The sequence below is a fragment of the Alexandromys fortis genome, unplaced genomic scaffold, assembly GCF_014885135.2.
Source record: "Alexandromys fortis isolate MF-2015 unplaced genomic scaffold, M_Fortis_MF-2015_v1.1 scaffold_41, whole genome shotgun sequence".
NCBI lineage: Eukaryota > Metazoa > Chordata > Mammalia > Rodentia > Cricetidae > Alexandromys > Alexandromys fortis.
The window spans coordinates 2804878-2825279 of record NW_026067923.1 but is presented as its reverse complement, the minus strand read 5'-3'; the positions used below and the strand labels follow the sequence as shown (position 1 = coordinate 2825279).

Here is a 20402-nt window from a genome sequence, read left to right as displayed (position 1 = left end):
CGTACCTTTGCATGACAGTGGTGATTAAGACACGCAAAGCCTTGCCCTTTAAAATGCTTTTTGAATAATGGGGCATACAATTCTTTTTAAGTGTTTAATTTTCCAAATGTAAATTGCAGCCTATTTGTTATGTCTCTAGTTGTCACAAATTTCTTCAGTTTTTTAAGGCAAGAACAATATGGGGAAATAAACAATAAAGAAGTGAAGGTATGCTTTCTTCTTTTCAGTAAATTCAGGGTCTTGTCCAAAAACTAGGAATCTATGAAGAGAATCTGAGGTGAAGAGCAGAGTAATTTCCTTTGTGTGATCCAATAACATACACACACACAAAGTAGGAAATCAACAACATATAAAATTTGGCAAGTGATTATACATTATTTTTGCATATGTAGCTATTTTTATTTTTGTTTTAGAGATTTGTTTTTAATCGAGGCAGATGGGAATGAAAAAATAAAAGACAAGCATTTCTCTATTTAAAAAAATTCAAAGTGCAAAGTTGGAAAATGGTTCGCTTTACTTTTTTGCTTTTATTTTTGAGTCTACAATATAATTACAGCTGTCCCTACTTCCCTGTCTTTCTCCAAACCCTTGTTTGCTCTTGTTCGAATTCATGGCCACTTTTTCATGAATCGTTGTTGCATACAAATATGTGAATGTACATTATTCCACAAACTTGGTGAATCCCCTTGAGCTGAATCTCGTAGAGTTCAGACACAAATCCTTTTGAGCAGCCCTCATCAGCCCATAAGACACATTCTGTTTCTATTCTTTTAAACTTCAGGTTTTTAGTTTTATATATATACCATGCCTTCAAAATAGAAATTAATTTAGATGTCATCACAATAAAGTATATAAATTACTATCCTCTACCATTCAATTCACCTTTTCATTAATAAAACTTCTTTTAAATGACAATGTTGTTCCTACTTTTCATTCTTCATAACAGTGAATATTGCTAACTTGAGTGGTTTTGGTGACAATTGACCACACTAAAGCAATAGGTATGTATGCATTCTCTCTTTTAGTATTTTAAGCCTTACTATAGTTATAAAAATCATCAACTCTCAGTAACCAGGCTGAACAGAATAAAAACAAAGTTTATTAAAATTGATTTGCAATAAGTTAAGAAAAAAATGTTTTGAACTATATAGCCTCTAGTAGCATGATAAACTAATTATAATTATTTAATACAATTAGATATAATTTACTTCAATATTTTCCACTCTAAAGGCTTATGCAATATATATATATATCAAAATAAAGTATTTAATCAGATATTTTCCCAAAATTTGTTTAATTTCAGACAAATTTTGGAGGTAATAAATCCTGGATGCTTCAGCCCTCTTGGCTAGCTTTCATATTGCTAGAAACTCCATGTAAGATACTGGAGAAGAAAGACAGTCATCACTCAGTCACACCTGTCTATCAGTCATCACTTGGTCACACCTGCCTATCAGTCCTGAAAACTACAGGATCCACCATCCTTGGAGGTGTGCACACTGGTACAATCAGCATCGACCAGCCTGGGATGTGTGTGCACTGGTACACTCAGGATCCACCAGCCTGGGTGGTGTATGCACTGGTACACTCAGGATTGACGATCCTGGGAGGTGTGCACAATGGCACAGTCCGGATCAACCATCCTGAGATGTGTCGCACTGGTACAATCAGCATCAACAAGCCTGGGAAGTGTGTTCACTGGTACAGTCAGAAGTGATCAGCCAGAGATGTGTGTGCACTGGTACACTCAGGATCGACCAGCCTAGGAGTGTGTGCAATGGTACAATGAGGATCGACCATCCTGGGAGGTGTGCGCACTAGTACAATAGTGGCATAAATTTCAAGAAAGTAAAAGCTACTTTGCTACTGAATTTAACATCTGCTACACGAGCCAAAATCCATATCTAGCAACATTTTGTTGTTGTTTTAGAACTTATAGCTAGGCAGTTCCTAAATCATAGGAGAGAAACTACTGCTATTATGATGCTTATCAGACATAGTAAACAACTCTGAGTGTTTATCACTGCACCCATAGACTATTCATCTCGACATTAATCTGAGATAGACCTTTTTGTAGCTGATGGCAGCTCACAACTGGCCACGGTTCGGTGAATAAGAGTGTAGAATGCTCAGACATAAAGGGAACACATATATACCAAACACAGCCTCTCCCATGTCTAAGGGATCATTACAGGAGAAGGGGGCATAAAACATGTAAGATCCTGGGCTGATGAATGACTCCAAGGGAAGATTGTCTTCTGGATTCAGCAGGGTAGCTATGCATATAAGCTCACAGCAGTCATGAGAGCATAAATCCTGTACAAATCCTAACCATATCAAATCTCAGCATAGAGAGGGATAGAACACACTATTCCATCACAAGATACCGAACTATTGGCAACGGCTCACTGTCAGGAGAGGGAGAGACAGCTTTCCCTAAGAGTCTACCACTTGCTAGGTCAACCAGGCACAGCGGAAAACCACACATTCACTAACACTTAGGTGACATAAATTAACTGGTCTTGAGGCATTGAAAAAGAAAAGAGAGAAATAACAAGGAAAGGATACAAGTTATATGGTTAGGGAAGGGGATTGAGTTTAGAAAGTGTTAGAGGTGGAAAAGGATCAAAGCACTTTGTGTGTTCGAAGAAATAACAAAAATAAATGTAAATAATATTGGCTAGAATAAAGACTTGTACAACTACCTCTAACAGGTCCTTCCCAGACAAAGATAGCATTTTCCACCAGATGACCAATTTTACAATGACCTAATTTAAATATCATTGCATTGAATCATTCATTTTATACTAAAAGTAACATAAATTTATTGTAATTTTAAAATAGTTGAAACTCATTGGAATATTAAATTGCTTACTGTATTTTATATTTTGTGAGATTTACAGATACATTACAATTTTAGTTTTCCATTTTCAAAAAATGTGAATCACTGCATCTTACACAGTGAACGACTTATTTCATCACAATTTTCAATTTTTGGCAATAAAAATACACACTTACCCAGGGTACAATCTAAATATTTTAAATAGATTACTTTCTCCTACAACAAAACATAACCAAAGCATTTTTCAAGTAACCAGGTTAATAAATTTTAGTCACCATAAATTAAAATATTAAAATGCAACCCAGTAAAAATTATTATATACTCAATTCCAAGATGTATGGAATAGTGCTTTAAACAGCAGATGCTAAATGAAGCAGAAACACAGCCAGCTACATCACAACTGCAGGAGTACGAAACTGTGAGCACGATCAAGCTCCTGTCTGGATTCTTATTGTCTGATACACGGTCCCCAGGAACTGACAGTTGATCTGAGACAGTGAGGGGAGAACCAGAGTCCTCCCTCCTCCCTCTTGTCTGAATTGTCAACCTTGCTGGCCGTTAATGTTCTCAGCACACAACTGACTATCTCAGCGGGAAAGGCTATGTGCAGTAGTGTTCAGTGAGGGTATGTGCCACTCTTCCAAGGACACCACAGAAGCTTCTTAGTTCAGGAAGTTATGCCAACCATCGACTCCCTGAATGAGCTGACATGTTAATTATTCTCCACACTGCTCCTAATTAGTAACACACAAAATACTTTTTCACACAAGACAATTTAATTCTAGAACCTTGGTTACCAGATAGTCGTATGAATTTTATACCTGAATGATTTTTACTTCTCTACTAACCACAAAAAGCAAGAGCAAAACAAATACGATAAATTCAAAGTGGCAAAAACGTGCTCCAAACATTGGCTTGCCTGCCAATTGCCACAGATCAACAGAACTATAATCAGCCAGTTTTCACTGGTTTCCCAAATTCATCATCACAACAAAACACCAGAATCAAAAAACAGCATAGGACTTTCTCTGATATGAAATCAACTCTTATTTTATACCTAATTTTCAGCATTTACCTCACAACAAACTTGACCACCATTCTTTTGGAACCCACGCCTAAGAATCCTTGGCTGACCTTGTTGTTAGATAAATATACACAACAAACATATTCACAGTCCTCATTGTCATGGCTCAACACAATGACTGTTGATCTGGTTTAATGTGACACTTGTGAGAAGGATGCTATAATACATGTTCTGATAATTACTTTTCCTTCGATTATCTCATTTTAATACAATCCCAACAGTTTTATTTTGAAAATAAAACTCTGGCCAAAATCTAACTAATTCTAGGATTAATACTTTAAAATATGTGTTCGAGCAATAGTTCTCAACCTTCCTAAGGCTGCAAATTTTTCACAGAACTCCTCATGTTGTGCTGACCACAACCATACAATGATTTTGCTGCTACTTTTATGAACCATCGTGTATTCCAGTGGCCTTAGGCCCAAAGAAAAGTTTGTGCAAAGAAAGGGTTTGTGAACCTTGGGTTGAGAACCATTTCTTTACACAATTTCACCAACAAATTTTGATTATTTTTTATGTTTAGAGTTTAATAAAAAGCAGCCTCAGACTAAATATGATTACTGCTTAAGGAATAAAAGAGCCAACTGAAGGCTGAACCCTGGGATTCAGACAGAGCAGACTAAACCTGGAAAGTCCCATCCTCCATGGCAGCAGTGCTGGCTCTGAGCCAGGCAGACAGTGAGATGAGTGAGTGTTTCCTTCCTTTAGCTGCTTGATCTGTTGTCCTGAAACCCAACCACAATGTCGTTTCTTAAGACAAGATGTGACCGTGTATGGAGGATTCAAATCAGATCAATGTGAAGTCCTTACTAAAGACACAATAAAAGAGGAAAATAACACTTTTAAAAGGAAACAGGAAGCCCGGGGTAAAATTTCTATTAGCTTCATCACAAAGCTCATCATAGAGAGTTGTGCTGTGACACACTAATTGTCAGCCAAGACGCCGTATGCCATCGCTACAAGCACGGACGCCACACTTGCAATTTCTTTTAGAATTTTAGTCTACAAACATGTCACTGCATGGGATTTTCAACTGGAGAAATTTGGAAAACAATGAGAATGATAGTTATTAAAATGACTGAATTATAGAAATAGTATAAAATGTAAATACTACAAAATAAAAGTGGTGAGGCATCATAAAAAACCGTCATCTGAAAATGTTTTGTAAGATACTTAGAGATAATTATGAACACTTCCTTCTTTGTCTTCTAATGTGCAGAGTTTTCAGTGGTCAGAAGCATTTTCTAATGCAACAAAATGATTCTAACTGAAGAATGCATAAGTATACACTCTGGTCAGCAAAATGCTCCCGTGCACTGGGCTGCAGAAATACACTCTACCTCCACTGATAAAGTATGCCCATTATAGTATCATCCACTTGACTCCACCACATTGTCAAAATATCTAAGGAAGATGAGAAAGTAAAAAGCCCTTATTCTCAACATGGCAAAAACATATGTATGATATAAAATAGTATATAACTTAGCATTTCTCCTGAATTTAGAAGACAAAATTCAGGAGTAGAATATCCCTTTATCTACAGACAATAATTCTGAGTCTTGAAGTTGTAGTAAAAGTTTTAGAACAACTAAGATTTAAAAGTGAAATATTTAATCAAGTTACATTAACATACCACAGATAACTTTGATTAAATACTATTTTCTTCATCATTGCCAATAATGTGACCTACTTCTTAAATTGGTAGAACAGCAAGTTATCTTTTCAAATTTGACTATTAAATGAAGATATTTTACGAAGAGTAAAATTTCTCTATATTTTTATTCAAAATGAAGGGTTCCGGCTTAGACTCTGTTTTCCATCTGGAACAATGGAGCAGACTGAATTGAACTGACTGTCATCTTAAGCAATGACTGTGTGCTTTTTTCAAATTAAGTCATTCAATAGAAATATACCGAGAGAAAATATTCTTAATCAATTTGGAACTGCAAATAAATAGAAGCAAGGAAATGCCTACATGACAATGGTAAACAGAAACGTCACCAAGTTAGTCCATATACAGTTCTAGAAGGAAGTTTAAACCTGTACTTAGGAGCAACCTCAAGCATATTTTTAACACTGCTCCACCAAAGCACAACAGAAGTAAATATTTGTCCAGACACTTGTTTTTTTTTTTCTCATTTTGAAGACTTTTGCCATTGTCAGCTTTCATGTTTCTGTGTAGTCAAACCACGATGTACATCTAAACAATCAACGCCTCTATTACCTTTCTGCTGCAAATTTGAATTTTTCCCAAGTTGGCTGTACTTATTGTGTGAACATTTAATGAGCGCATAGAACCATTCAAAACTTTAGGTTCAAAAAAATTCCATCAGGAAGCAAAGAAGAAAGCAAAACAAAGCTATGACGTTCTTTATGATGCATGGTGAAAGATGCAAGAGATATCTTACCAAGTACCCCAAGCCGGTAGTTGACTGTGATGACGATCACGTTGCCATAGCTTGCCAAGACACTCCCATCATATAGATTTCCAGTGCCTTCCATGTAAGAGCCACCATGGATGTACACCATCACTGGCTTTGGACCCCCACTGTCCCGAATATCTGCAGAAACAAATAGTTGACTGTTATTCTTACCCCCCAACAATATATATAACAAAACAGCACATTTGTACGTTAAGGAAGGCATGATTTTAAATTGCTGCTTTTTTAAAAGTGTTTCTTAAGCAATTCTTATTAAGAGTCATTGTAGGAAACAGCAACAGGCACCCATTACTTTCTGCCTAAAACTTTGTTTCCAAGAGATGGGCATGGTATCCACAAACTATAAAGTAAGGACAATGGTTCATTTCTATTTAGAGCCAAGGAATCTGTCCCTTCCCCTACTTACTTTGGAGCTTTGTATCAAATACAACATGATTACATTAAGTCATTTGTGCTCTCATTTGTGAATATAATTATGCCATTATAATATTCATTTCAGAGTTTAATTTTACTGCTTAAGTTCTGTCAAACGATTGTTTAGACAGTAAAATTATGCGCATCTGAGCACCTGTTGTGATGCATTTATGGGAATATGTTTGTAGAAAAGCCACGGAGTTCACCTACCAAAGCAAACATAGTGTTTGGGAGAAAAACAGGACAAACTTTTATTTGCACTACTCCCTGTAGCTGATGTACTCTTCCTAGGCCAGATTATTCATCATGGATCACGATAAGGCCAAGAATGGAGAGATGTCGGGTGGAATTAATGTGACTCTCTCCCATTCTCAATTTCATTGTATTTTGCTAAGATCCAACGGAAAACAACTATGTGGTTTTCAACAAGAATGAAGAGGTACCATATAAAAAGTGATTTGATCAATATTAAAAATGTAGTAATTTCTTTTGAAAAGGTTAACCTGTGGTGTTGATTCAGTCTCAAACATTAAAATATCAAAATATAACTATAGGTAAAAATTACTGTTTATAACAAGTTGCGGCCCTTTCTGCTCATAAGTGGAGCATGTTATTATTGTATGGGGTATGTTGTTGTATATTAATTTTAGCACTTGCTTGAAAGTGTCATTTGAAAATATAGTTTAAGTTCTTTAAATGTTTTAATCAAACTAGTGTTGCCTACAAGCTTTTAGTCATGACGTCAGCATTTATTGGAAGCATAAGATAGAAGTCACAGGAAGACTGGTGATGATTTAGGATCTGTTTGTCCTCCCCTTAAAAAGGAATGACCGATTTAAATGCCCCATGTCTCAATTATTTTTGTCTGTGATAAGTGATTTCTTTGACTGAAAACTCATTTTCAGATCAAAACTTGCCGTTTCTCTTGTTTATTCAGACTTCCAAGTTGAGGAAGTGGTTCATGGCACATCTTGGAGTCTCCCCCATCTGTTTTTTTTTTTTCCAATAATGAACATGTGTTATTTTTTAATCGTCTTCACTTTTTATAAATGAATTTTAGTTTAGTATAAAATTAATGGGCTTCATTTTGACATTTTCATACACTAGCCATTACATTTGTTCTCAGGTGTCCCTTTAAGAAAGATCAATTTAGGACTCGCTGCCTTGCTTGCCTCGCAATGGATGTGCTTCACAAGAAGATCCTGGGTTCAAGCAGGGAGAACAGCTTTCCATAGGAACTGTCTGCTAGGCATAGTCACCACATATGCCCTGCAGTTTTCTCACAGACAAAATCATCCTCTTTTATTTTAATTTTTTAAATCTTATTTTATGTGCATGGGTTGTGTTGCCTGCATGGATACATGCATGCCTAGTGCCGAAGGTGCCAGAGAGAGTCCACGATCCTCTGGAGCTGGATTACAGACAGTTGTGAGTTGCCATGAGGGCCACGCTATCAGTCGAACCCGGTGCCACCACTGAGCTAACTTTCCAGCCCATGCTCCCTCTCATATCAAGATTCAGGGGACTGTGGAGGTGTTAGATGGAAACGGGAAGGGATCCCTTCAAAGATGATTAAACTACACACCTAAAATGCCTGCTTGCTGCATACAATTTTAGCTTCTTATTTTTTCTTGTATGGTTGGCATTGAAGAAGCAATAATAAATTATTAAACTGAAATCATTAGCCGAGCTGTTCGCAGCAGACACTGTACTCTGCTAATTGTATGCTTGGAGGTAGCTCAGAGGGAGGCTGTTTCAGAATTCTCCTTTAATTAAAATTACATAGAATTACAAAGCCCCCACTGTGAACAGTAATGAAGTCTTGGCAGAGCCATTCTGTTCACCTGGAAGACAATACTAGCACACATGGGAAGACTATTCTGCACCTTGCAGCAGACCCACATGGGCAATGTCTCAAAGGGCAATCCTGTCAGAAGAATCTAGGGTCTGTGCCTAGGCAAGTCCTTCTCTTCTCTCTCTCTCTCTCTCTCTCTCTCTCTCTCTCTCTCTCTCTCTCTCTCTCTCCCTCTCTCTCTCCTTCCCTCCCCCTCTCTCTCTCTCTCTCTCTTGAAATTTATGCATAAAGGAATCACAGATATTTGGGTAAATTTGAATTTCTAATTCAATTTTTCAAACTTTTCAAATCTTTTGGTCTTGCCTAAGAAGTTTGAATATTGAGCTCTTCTTTGTAAAAAATTTCAATCAAATTATAATGCTATGTACAATTTTTTTCTTTTAAAGTGATTGTGAACTTAAATACCATAATGTGTGTTGATAACTAAAATTTCTGAATGTAAATTAATTTACTATTTGGAAACTTTTTAACACATTGGAATCCTCCAACATAAAATAACTGGAATTCGTTGTTAGTGGCCAATTTTTTATCCGAGTGGCACATTTTCCTTTATTTGCTTAATCTCTAAGTCTTTTTGTTGTTAATAAAAAGCAGTTAAAATAGTAACTATTTAGTTTGTTATTTAAAAGAGAACAAGATATTGGTAAATGGAATTGATATATCAGATACCATAATATTGATCGCTATCTGATCACATGTTGACAGTATTTCTGTTTTATCCTCAGACCCTGTACTAGAAGGTTTTCAGTAGTTAATTTTGAGTGCTTTAGAGCCATAGCACATTTAAATCTCTATTATTTCATTTTCTACATAAAAATAAAATACAGGAACTTTTTGCTTTATCTACATTTTTTATTTTGAATAAATAGCTAGCTCAGACTTTACTAAAATTGGCATTTCATGGGTTCTTAAAACACCAGCTTAGTTCTAATCATAATGTAACTTTTCACAAGCATATTCATCATTCTTTTGCTTGTTTTAGGCCTTGTTAAACACATGGAGATTGAAAGGAGTGGAAGAGTAAAGAAAATCCTGTGATGAGGATCATTTTCCTATAAAGTGTTAAGAAAGAACTCTAAGTTTTTAAGGTTAATGAAATAATACATTTGGAATATTAACCTTTAGCTTTAGTAACTATGACATCCTATTTACAAATATTTTAGGCCAAAGTAAAAAATGTCACCATCATAAGAGAATCTGTGTTTGGCGAGAGTGACTCGGCATCACAGGCCCTTTCAATGGTCAGTGAACAACTGGTAGGCAAATTCTTTAAATGTGTGTTTTGTTGCTTTTTTAAGGACCGTGGACTGGTTAATTGTCCGTATTTTAGAGGTTTTGGAGATTTAATAGTTTCTAACTTGTGAAGCATTGCTGTAATTAAATTTTTGTCTGAAACATACAAAGAGACACTTGAAAACATGTCCATGCCTTTCACTCACTTTTATGGGTGCCAGTTAGCTTCAGAACTGCTAATGCAACATAGAAAGTGTGGCTTAATCTGTTCTTGTTAAACAAAACAAACATTTGTTTACAAAATAAATGAGAATCTAAAGATCAGTGTTTAGAGAACTTGAATCTCTATGAAGATAATAAAATTGTCTAAATGTTAAAGTGATAATATTGGGATATTCTTGGCACAATCAAATATATCTCTTCAATCTTGTAAGTTCCTACACTATGTTGTGAGAAACGGATAAGGTTTTGAAACATTTTTATGACTTCAGATTAGGCTATAAGACACATTCTTTTGATTATTATAAATCATAAATTAAAAATGATGTGATTGTGTTTGGTCTAGAGATGACTGCAGTTGAGATGAGAAGTAACCGTCTATAATGCAGAGAAATCTGCAGCGCAGCTAAGGAAATAAGGGACAAAGGGCAGTGAATGTTAAAAGGGAGCTCAGAGTGCAGTGGCTGAGACAAGCCGGGGAAGCAGGGGTCACAGGAAAGCTGTGGAGAATTGTTATAGAAGCTGGAGTCCAGCATGGGAGAGAAGCCTTGCTCCAGTGACTTTTCACCCTTTGCTCTGTGCCCAGTGATGCCAAGTCAACATTCGCCACAAATCCAAACTGCTTATTAGATTATTTTGATTTGCATTGCATCAACAAAATAATTCTAAGAGTACTGAAGAGGAGATCATCAGACCTTCTCATGGGATATCTGAATTATCTTTCTTGCTTTGAAGTAACCACCCAGTACAACAGAGGAGTGATTGCAATGGAACCAAGTGCTGGAAAAGCACACAGCTTCCAACATTTAGAAGAGAAGTGTTCCTCAACTTGGTAGCCCTGGTAAACGGCTTCCAGTGCCTTGAGTGAGACCTGACATTGTAACCAGTGCTTAGGCTGTTTTTAATAATGAACAATAAATGGTAAATGGGATTCAAAGTTGACCCGTAAACTAGATATAGGTGCTACAGGGCTTAACTCACTATCAATACTCAAAGGTACCTATCCTAAGCTATCGTTCTCAATGGAAAAAATAACCTGATTGATTCAACACCTGAAAAATTTTAAACTAGAGTAATGATTTTTTCTAGTTTTGAGACTATATTACTAAATTTTGGACTTTACAAAATGCAGGTCTCTATATTATGTATCAGATTTTATATTTTCAGGGAATTTTATTTATTTTATTTTATTATTTTATTTATTTATTTATTTTATTATTTTATTTATTTTATTTTATTATTTTATTTATTTATTTATTTATTTATTTTACAGTCCTTAGAGCATAATCTTAGAATACTACCCATGTCCTACAATAACCTAGAAATATTTTGAATCTTTGAGTATATCTGACTTAGCATAAGTTTATACTTTAACTATTTAGCACTGGAAATTATGTGTCTTGGGCAGTGATATATAACTACTTAATATTAATAGTAGTGATTAGCTTGTGTTTAATGCCTACTTCTACATTGGGATCCATAGTAAATAAATATATAATCAAATAGTAATAACTACACTGTAGCCACAATTCTTTTTAATTATTTATTTTGTGTGTGTGTGTGTGTGTGTGTGTGTGTGTGTGTGTGTGTGCAAGCACACACCTAGGAAATTTGAGGGGATGGAGAATGAGACCTCTTGTTGCTGGAATAACAGAGTTTGTGAGCTGCGTGGGTAAGTGCTGGGTTCTGTACTCTGCACCTCCAATAAAGCAGCGAGTTGGATTGAATGGGATTGGCCCCCATAGGCTTACATATTTTCACATTTCCTTCCAGTTAAAGGGCTATCTAGAAAGGATTAGGACATATGGGCCTTGTCAGAGTTGTGGCATGGGGGTGGGCTCTGAGGACTTATAATCACAGGCCAGGGTCAGTGTCTGTCTGTCTCTGTCTGTTGCCATTGATCCAGATAGAGAACTCTCATCCACTTCTCTTGCATCCTGCCTGCTTCCTACCATGATAATAGACTAAGTCTCTGAAACTGTAAGCAAGCCACCAAATAAATGCTCTTTTTAAAAGTTGCCTAGGTTGTTGTGTCTCTTCCCAGTAATAGAACACTAAGATAATTAATATGTACTCTTAAGTTCTGAGACCTCTTTCCAGCCCATTAATAATTATTAAATGTTATAAAATACAAATTTGAAGATACAACAATTAAGCTTTCTATATGTTACCTCTAACAGTTAAATTTCTATTGTAGAAGAGTTTGTTGAATATATATCAAAAAATTTAAAATAAATGGATTCAAATTGTTTATGAAGGTGATTTAGTTATAGATTTCTTCAACTTTTGAGGGTAGTAGTTCTGCTGACCAGGGAACAGGTAATTTTATTGCAGAAATTCCTTCTTACATTCTTATATTTTTGAGACCTAAAGGCTTGAGGGAAAATGTAAAATTGTGCATTGTATTAATCGCCTCTCTAAAACTTATAATTAGTGTAACATGCAAATCAAAAATCAAACAATGCACATTAAAAATAAAATCCTGAATGGAATGAAGATGGGATAAATTAAGCAGTAGTCTCTCTAGAAACTTAGTTAAATATCAGGTAGGAAGACAGACTTCAAGAGAGCTAGCAGGTGCTTAGATTTACCAATTGATCAAAACTGTATGCTGTAAGAATAAAGAAAAGAGAAAAGAATTCCCCTATTAATGGAGTAGAAAATCTTTTATTATATGAGGATGATAATACTTTGAATGTTAGAAAATTTTATTTCGTATTACTAGATTATATAAAATGTATTCACCTTTTGAAACAAAAAGATATACCTGTAATCTTGGTTTTTAAATGAAAAAACATATCTGTAATCTTGTATCTGAAATACCTATTAAATTTATTAAAATATTTACAAGGTGTATTTTTTAGTTCATAATAATATATGACTGCACATCTGTGTTTGGGTGTGAATGTGTACGAGTTCAGGTGCTCAGGGTGGCCAGAAGAGAACACAGAACACTGAGTTACACTTCACATGGGTGCTGGGAAGCGAACTCGGGTCCTGTAAGAGGACAGACAGTTCTTCACCCCTGAACATGTCTCCAGCATCATGAATCAACACTAAGGGACCAAGGGCTACGTGACTACCCTTCATTACTCGCCTAACAGTTGTGGTGCCTGAGATGTTTATATAATACCGTTTAACTGCTGTGATATTTAAGAATATCAACACAAAACAGGATTTTTAAAAAAATCTAAATTACATTGCTCAAGAAACACTTTGCATCAGCTCACCTCTCCTTTAGTAGAGCAAGAAGTACTTTTCAAAAGGGAAGAAAAATGTAAAAATGATACACAGTCAAACTGGCCAAAATATTTCCAGAGATTAGAGCACATGCAATGGGCACAGGGACTACATGTGGGATTGTTAGTTCAAGAAATGTGGCGGTTCGTCAAAACAGGGATGGAACATATCAAAAGTCAGTTCAAGAAAACCAAAAAGGAAAAAATGCCCCTCTTTCTAAAACATCTTAATGGTTGGCATCAAAATGTAAAACATAACAATCGCTTTAAAAATTTAAAATGCATATTCATATGTAACAACAAGCAAGAAGACAAAACACATCAAAAACAAGAATTAAAAAAAGAACTCTTCAATAAAAGACAAGAAGTAAAAAAATAGAAAGGAGTGGGGAAAGTGATTGGAACCCTGGTCATGCAAATAGATTTGGTGGGGGAAAAATACCTTCATCTTCAGCACCGTCATTATCACCTAAATCATCTGTCTGTTTCTTTGTAAGGGGACCTAGGATTGAGAACGGAGAAATGGAGGGAAAAAAAAGACAATTCAAGAATAAACATGACTGAGGGGGAAAAATAAATGTAAATATTAAAATTATCAAGAATATTTCAAAAAGAGAGTGGGGACGTGGTTATATCACAGTTGATTAATTTTTTTAAGAAAAAAATCCCCTTCCCCAAAATATCTCATTGATTTGGTTTCTGAACATTTTCATCATTCAAAATATACTATGACTTAGTATTTGAGTCATAGGCCAAGGGAATGATTTTTGTAAAAAAATACCATTGCATATAAAAAGTAAACAGTTTAACTAGTTGAATATACTTAATTTATTCAATGTCCTGTCTAATCAAAATTTCTGACAGTTATAAAGATACAGCAGGTCAAACTATTCTTTAACTTGGGACCAGAGGATAACTCTAGAAAAAAAAAAAGACAGAAACTCTTTGTAAGTTGTTCTTTTTCTGCTTTTAAAAATTGTCTTCATATGATCATTATCACTTGTATTTTACACATTTTTAATTTATACATTTAAAAAAAACTGTGACTTTTTAAAATTACTTGTCATGACACAAGTACTCCCCCGTGTGTTTTAATTTAAATGTTAGTTGTGGATTTAGGGCAATTGCCACATGCATGAATATATCAACAAATAATTTTGTTACTTAACAGAGAAAAGTACCATTAGTTGAAGTCATGTTTAGCTATGGAATTAGTTGAAGAACTAATTAGTTGAAGAGCTAATACTTCAAAATCAACTTTATGGAACAATGGAATCATGCCATTGTGCAGTTTCATGTCCAGTATATTGATTTATAATAGGATCGTGTTTTAGAAGAAGACTGTAGGAAACGCCGCACACATTTAATACGTGTTTTTATTATCCCTAACAGTGTTAATCTGCGAGCAGAAGTGAACACACCAAAGGGGGAAGTCAAAGGCCACATGAAAGTAATTTTAAGTGTCACACAATTGACATACTCAGCACACAAAAAGCAAGTCAAGCCCCAGAATACCTTTCTATTTCCACAACCATTTCATTTGTGTGACATTTCATAATCCTCATGCAAAGCAGTCACTACAAACACAGTACACTCTGTATAAAAAGACAGCCAGTCACATAGCAATAATCAAAAGAATTTTGTCATGCATAATGTAAGAGTCTTAGAAAACTGTGTGAAGGAATGGACAGTCATGGCTTGATTCCAACAACAGAGCAAGCAATAACTATAAGCATACAGCACAGGAAAGCATTGGTAAACATTTGAGAGAGATTTGTCCACCTTTTCAGAAAGGACTTTTCATTATGTTTGCAATTTAAAGCAAAACCTATCATAATGTCCCTCAAAGAATAGAAAACACCAAACAAAGAACAAAAGGGAAAAACAAGATACAACAAGATTTTATTTTTTCAGGTCAGAGAAATACTACTGCAAATATCAGTCTCTGGTGAGGGTCTAAACTCTGGAAAACTAAAAACTAGTGATCTAAAGACATTCAACTGCAAGGTCATGGTTTCAAGGTCATTCAAAATAAAGGCAAGAAACTGCAAAAAACCATATGGTTATGCTTCAATAAACACATCTGTAAATATGTTCTGAAAAAAAAACCTAGAAAAGAGAAAAAGTCCATGCTAATTGTTTCTCAGTGGTAAGTTCACAGATATCCATATGTAATAAGATCTTCTTCAAATGCAAAGGAGCACAGAGGGCTTTCTGACACTTACTAACTTAATAATCAGTTCTTTAAAATAAAAATATTTTAAAATTTTTATATTAAAATTGTAGAATTGGAACATTTGAAACATTTCCAATTCAAAATATGCTTTAAATACTAAAATAATATTTATCATCTTAAATATCACCATAGAACCTTCATCCAGCAACTGATGGAAACAGAGGCTGAGACCAGCTTCAGAGTACTGGACTGCACTCCCAATGTTCAATTGAAGAGTGGGAGGAGTGAGAATATGAGCAAAGAAGGCAAGATCATAATGGGTACACCTACTGAAACAGTCTACCTGAGCTAATGGGAGCTCACAAACTCCAGCCAGACTGGGAATGAACAAAGTTAGGACCAAACTATCTGAATGTGTGTGACAGTTGTATGGCTGGATTTATCCATACTGCTTGTACTGGCTTTTTGGGAATTTATTCTCTTTGGATGGATACCTTGCTTAGCCTAGATATATTACGGAGGGCCTTGGACCTTCCCCTAAGCAGTCAGCCTGACCCTCTCTGAGGAGTGGATGGGAGGTGGGGTGGGGGAATAGGCAGAGGGAATGAAAGGAGGGAAGGGAGTGGGAACTGGGGTTGGTATGTATAATGAAAAAAGATAGCTTGTTTACTTTCTTAAAAGAATAAAAATAAAATAAATAAAAAAGTACTTTTCACATTCCTGTTTACCAAGATAATATTATATATATACATATATATGTATTTATGTGTGTGTGCGTGTATGTACAAACACACACACATATATATATATACATATTCATATATATGGCTTACTTATTGGCTAGCAAGCAATACAAACTGAGAACAATGTTACTTACTGCTTGTAAATCTCTGTCAACTTTCCAATTTTCACTAAATTACTCAATTTTCTTAATTCTTGGACTTCAAAAAATTAGTAAAATCAGCTCCTTTTTTTGCTGACTCATTAGTCTGATAATATTTGAGGGCCAATTTAAATCCTGTCACTTTGAGATTACTCCTTTTATCTTGAGCAGGCTCTGTGCTAATCTTTCCCTTAGACAATTTGAATGAAAACACATTGGGATATCTAATGCAACTTCTACAGTCTGTATTGAGAACCATTTAGTTTAGGCAGCTCCTGAGTTAACAATTCCATATGCTTTGCATGCCGACAGGTTCCCTCACGAGCCTGAGTGAGATGCAACAGCCAGAGAGGATTGGTAAACAGTTTCTTCCACCGCCTTGCATGTGGGAATTAATCTGCCATTGCTATATAGTAAGTTGAGAAGTCATGGAAATTATTCTAGGTGTGGGTAGGAGAAGGTTTAAGGCTAGAATGCTTAACTGAGCTTTTTCTGTAAGTTGCTGAGCTTTCCTTTCTGTCCTCAGGAAGCTGTGTGCCTCTTAATAGAGGACACTGTTTACATACCTATAGTCAACCTGAGTACTACACTCAGACATAGATGCTTACTTGGTGTCATAAATAATTGAAGACAACATCAGAGAAAGATGAAGTTGAATTATCTCAACTAAATACTTTTTTTTTTTTTTTTTTTTTTNACTCTGCTGTGTTAGTTAATCACCGTTTGCTCACCTGTGAGGGGAGTGTGCCAGCTTCTGCCTGGCCTGCACAGCATGCTAGCAAATGCCCTGCTTGCTGTCCAGCACCAATTCTCTTATATTTGTGGCACAATTTTTTTTTTTTTTTGGTTTTTCTGAGACAGGGTTTCTCTGTGGCTTTGGAGCCTGTCCTGGAACTAGCTCTGTAGACCGGGCTGGTCTCAAACTGACAGAGATCCGCCTGCCTCTGCCTCCCGAGTGCTGGGATTAAAGGCGTGCGCCACCATCGCCCGGCTTAAATACTTATTTTTAATATATCATTTTATTATGTTATCAAATTGTTACTCCAGTATAGGTTGTAGCTGTGATTTAATGACCTGAACATAATGGTACTTTCTTACCCTCAAGATTTTCTATCCAACGTTTTTCTAAAGTTTAAAAGATTAACAGTTCAGGGCAAACACTGTCAAAATAAAGAAAACAGATTTCATTCAGATCTCTGCGTAAAGATACTGAAAACAAACTAATCGGGTCCAGTAGAGAACTCAATTGATTGGTTTCTTTAAGGAGACTTGAATGGAGAAAACACAGCTTGGGGTTCACAATGCATCACCACATGATTTCAAGGGGCCCTAAACCAGTGCTAGAAGCCAGCATCCACTGCCTATCAACAACTCTGGCTCTTGTTTCCTGATCCTAAAGTGTCAGAACTGATATACCCACTGATCTTTAAATGCTTTTGTTAACAGAAAGATAATATTGTAAACACATTAGTGTCCTTGTAACAGGTGGGCTTTCACCCTTCAAAGGACATGCATTCCTAAAAAGTTTAGCATCCTCATTTCCTCAAGGGTACATTTCTACCCTTTGAACAGGAATCAGAGTCACTAACAACAACCTAACCACACCTTATGCTTCTTTCCCACAGCAAGCAGGGCAACCTCCGCCTCAGCAGTTTTAACAGCCATCTCAAAGCATCAACTATAAAGCAAATGCGACCACTCCAGCCTGTGTGTAGAAGTGATTTATTTTACCTTGAAACTCACTGGGTCTCTACTCCCAGAGGAATGCACACATAACTCTCATTAGAGTTAATAGGAAAGTAGACCTCATGTCATTTTGAAAGGGAGTAAGAGTAATTACTGTATTTTATATCTCCTATAGGCAATAAATAGATTCAGAGGGAAAGCAACAGCACTTAAACTAGCTACAGTGAACACCCAACCATGAACTTCAAACTCATTTAATTTCAAGAGTTCTTTTGTGATTTCCATAAATACAACTAAAGTCCTGGCCCGAGTGGAGGACGAGCAATGCAGTCTCACATTTTGGAATCTGACCACGGATGCCTTTTATTTTTTAAAGAGGAATAAAATATCAGCATTTCTGTGTAGTTAACTGGAGAATAATTATGAGCTCTGAAATAATTACCATCCACCCATATTAATGCTGCTTTTTATCATTCTCTTTGATGAAGGGCTAATACACTTTGGTTCTCAAATACATTAGAACTGATTATAAATTCCTTCATTATAGCTTCAATTCATCTGAAATTAGCCAGACTTTGAGTCACACAGATTGACATAGGCAGGTAGGCTGAAGGTATTATTCTATTCCTGGTGGCTGCCTTAGAACGTTGGCCATGAGAAATGCCCCTCTCCAGGGAGGAGTCTCTGGAGTTCTGAGGTTTATTTACAGTTCCAAGCCCCTGCAGGTCACAGAATGACAAAGAGAAGGCTAATGACCTTGCTGTCTTGCCTCACCCTCTTGACCCTGGAGCCTTTAATATAAACTGACTATGAATAATTTTTAAGGTCATGTACACAGAATGAAAGCATTTAAGGGCTCTGACAGTGTTCTTTAACCATGAGACAAAAGCCAGTAAATAAGAGTTGGATCAAGTTTTTGAAAAATCTGTGTGTTCCATAGGAAAAACAATGCTAGAATTTATGAGCAGCAGAGTTTATTAGTCAACATTTTCTCATGTATCAAACTGATAATCACTAAAGCATAACTTTTGTAAACTAGTATCATTCTGTGGTTGTTAGGTTTTAGGCTCCTGCACTGACCTGCTCTCAAGGTCCCCACAAGACAGGGCCTCAGCTGTGGCCACTAAAACACCTCCTGTGTATGTTTAGTGTGTTCCCTTTAGAAAATGGGCCTTGCCTACCTCTCTGCTTGTGGCAGCCTCTCTGCCTCTCTCTTCTTTTCTGCTGCCCCTGTTCCCAGAAGTGGGTGTCATCTCTCTCCTTCCTTCTTTTTCCGTTCCCTTTTCTCTAATAAAATAACCTCGCTATGTGAGCTCTGTTGCATGGCTTCTTTCTCTTGCGCCATTTTTTTCTAATCTAAACTACAACATTAGTTCCCCCACTGGGAAAGGCACTTCCTCCTGCCTACTGGCAGTTTGATGCATGCCAGGTCTCTGAAACAGGGTCCTTATACAATAGACTCGCTTCTCTAACACCGGCAGGATTGGTGAGCCTCTTTTTTTCTGGCCATTACACATGAGTAAGTCTTCTTTCTCATCTCCTGGGTCCCAAAATCCCTCAGACCTAGACCCTTGCCCCCGCCCTTTAGGAGACAACAGGGCGCCTTCCTCCTCTCTCAGACAACATCCTTAAGGGTCAGCCCTTGAGGCCCCTGCCTTCACTGGGTGGCTCATACCTTTCTTATCTGAGACCTAAGTGTCCGTCCTTCAGGATCAGCCCTTGGACCTTCCCGTCTTCTTGTCTTTTGGACTCATATTCTTCCTCTGAGCCTTGTGCCCTGGCTCTTTTTTTTATTTATTTATTTTCTTATTTTCTTGCTGATGGGAAATGACATGGCTTAGCCATTATCGTTAGATCCTTGCTTGATAAAGCTGTTGGATCTCATTTGTCCCCCACTCGACGTAATGGCGAGGTAGTAGCCGCTTACTGGCACTTTGTGTCCAATATTTCACCGGACCTTTGCTACTTTTGCCAGTGATCTGATAGTTGGAAGTGTGTACCCTATAACCCCAAGCTTTTCTGTTCTTTCTCCTTGTTTCTAATTTACATACCTCTGGTGCGGGACAATTCTGTGTTCTGTCAATTGTGTTTTAATTAAACATAAACATAAAGGAGGACTGTTGACATTCAGGCATTTGTACTAGCCTGTCCTTGAGGTCTTGACAGTCTACGTCCTCAGCAGCTGCTACTTACTGAGAGCACCTTCTGTGCACGTTTGCTATGTTGCCTTTTCAAAGGTAGGTCTTGACCACCTCTTCTCTCTCTCTCTCTCTCTCTCTCTCTCTCTCTCTCTCTCTCTCTCTCTCTCCCTTCTTTCCTGCTGCTGCTCC

General features: G+C 36.5%; 1 protein-coding gene across 4 annotated transcripts in view; it reads right to left on the bottom strand.

Moving 5' to 3' along the window:
* Positions 1 to 20402, bottom strand: part of Nlgn1 (neuroligin 1) — a 660587-nt gene that overhangs the window by 444858 nt on the left and 195327 nt on the right. For 3 of the 4 annotated variants that reach the window (XM_050142046.1, XM_050142047.1, XM_050142048.1), the window contains one exon: positions 6335 to 6487. In XM_050142046.1, coding sequence (XP_049998003.1) covers positions 6335 to 6487 — 153 coding nt within the window. Of the gene's footprint in view, positions 1 to 6334; positions 6488 to 13769; positions 13830 to 20402 lie in introns of all 4 variants that reach the window. The other variant, XM_050142045.1, reaches the window with a different exon arrangement.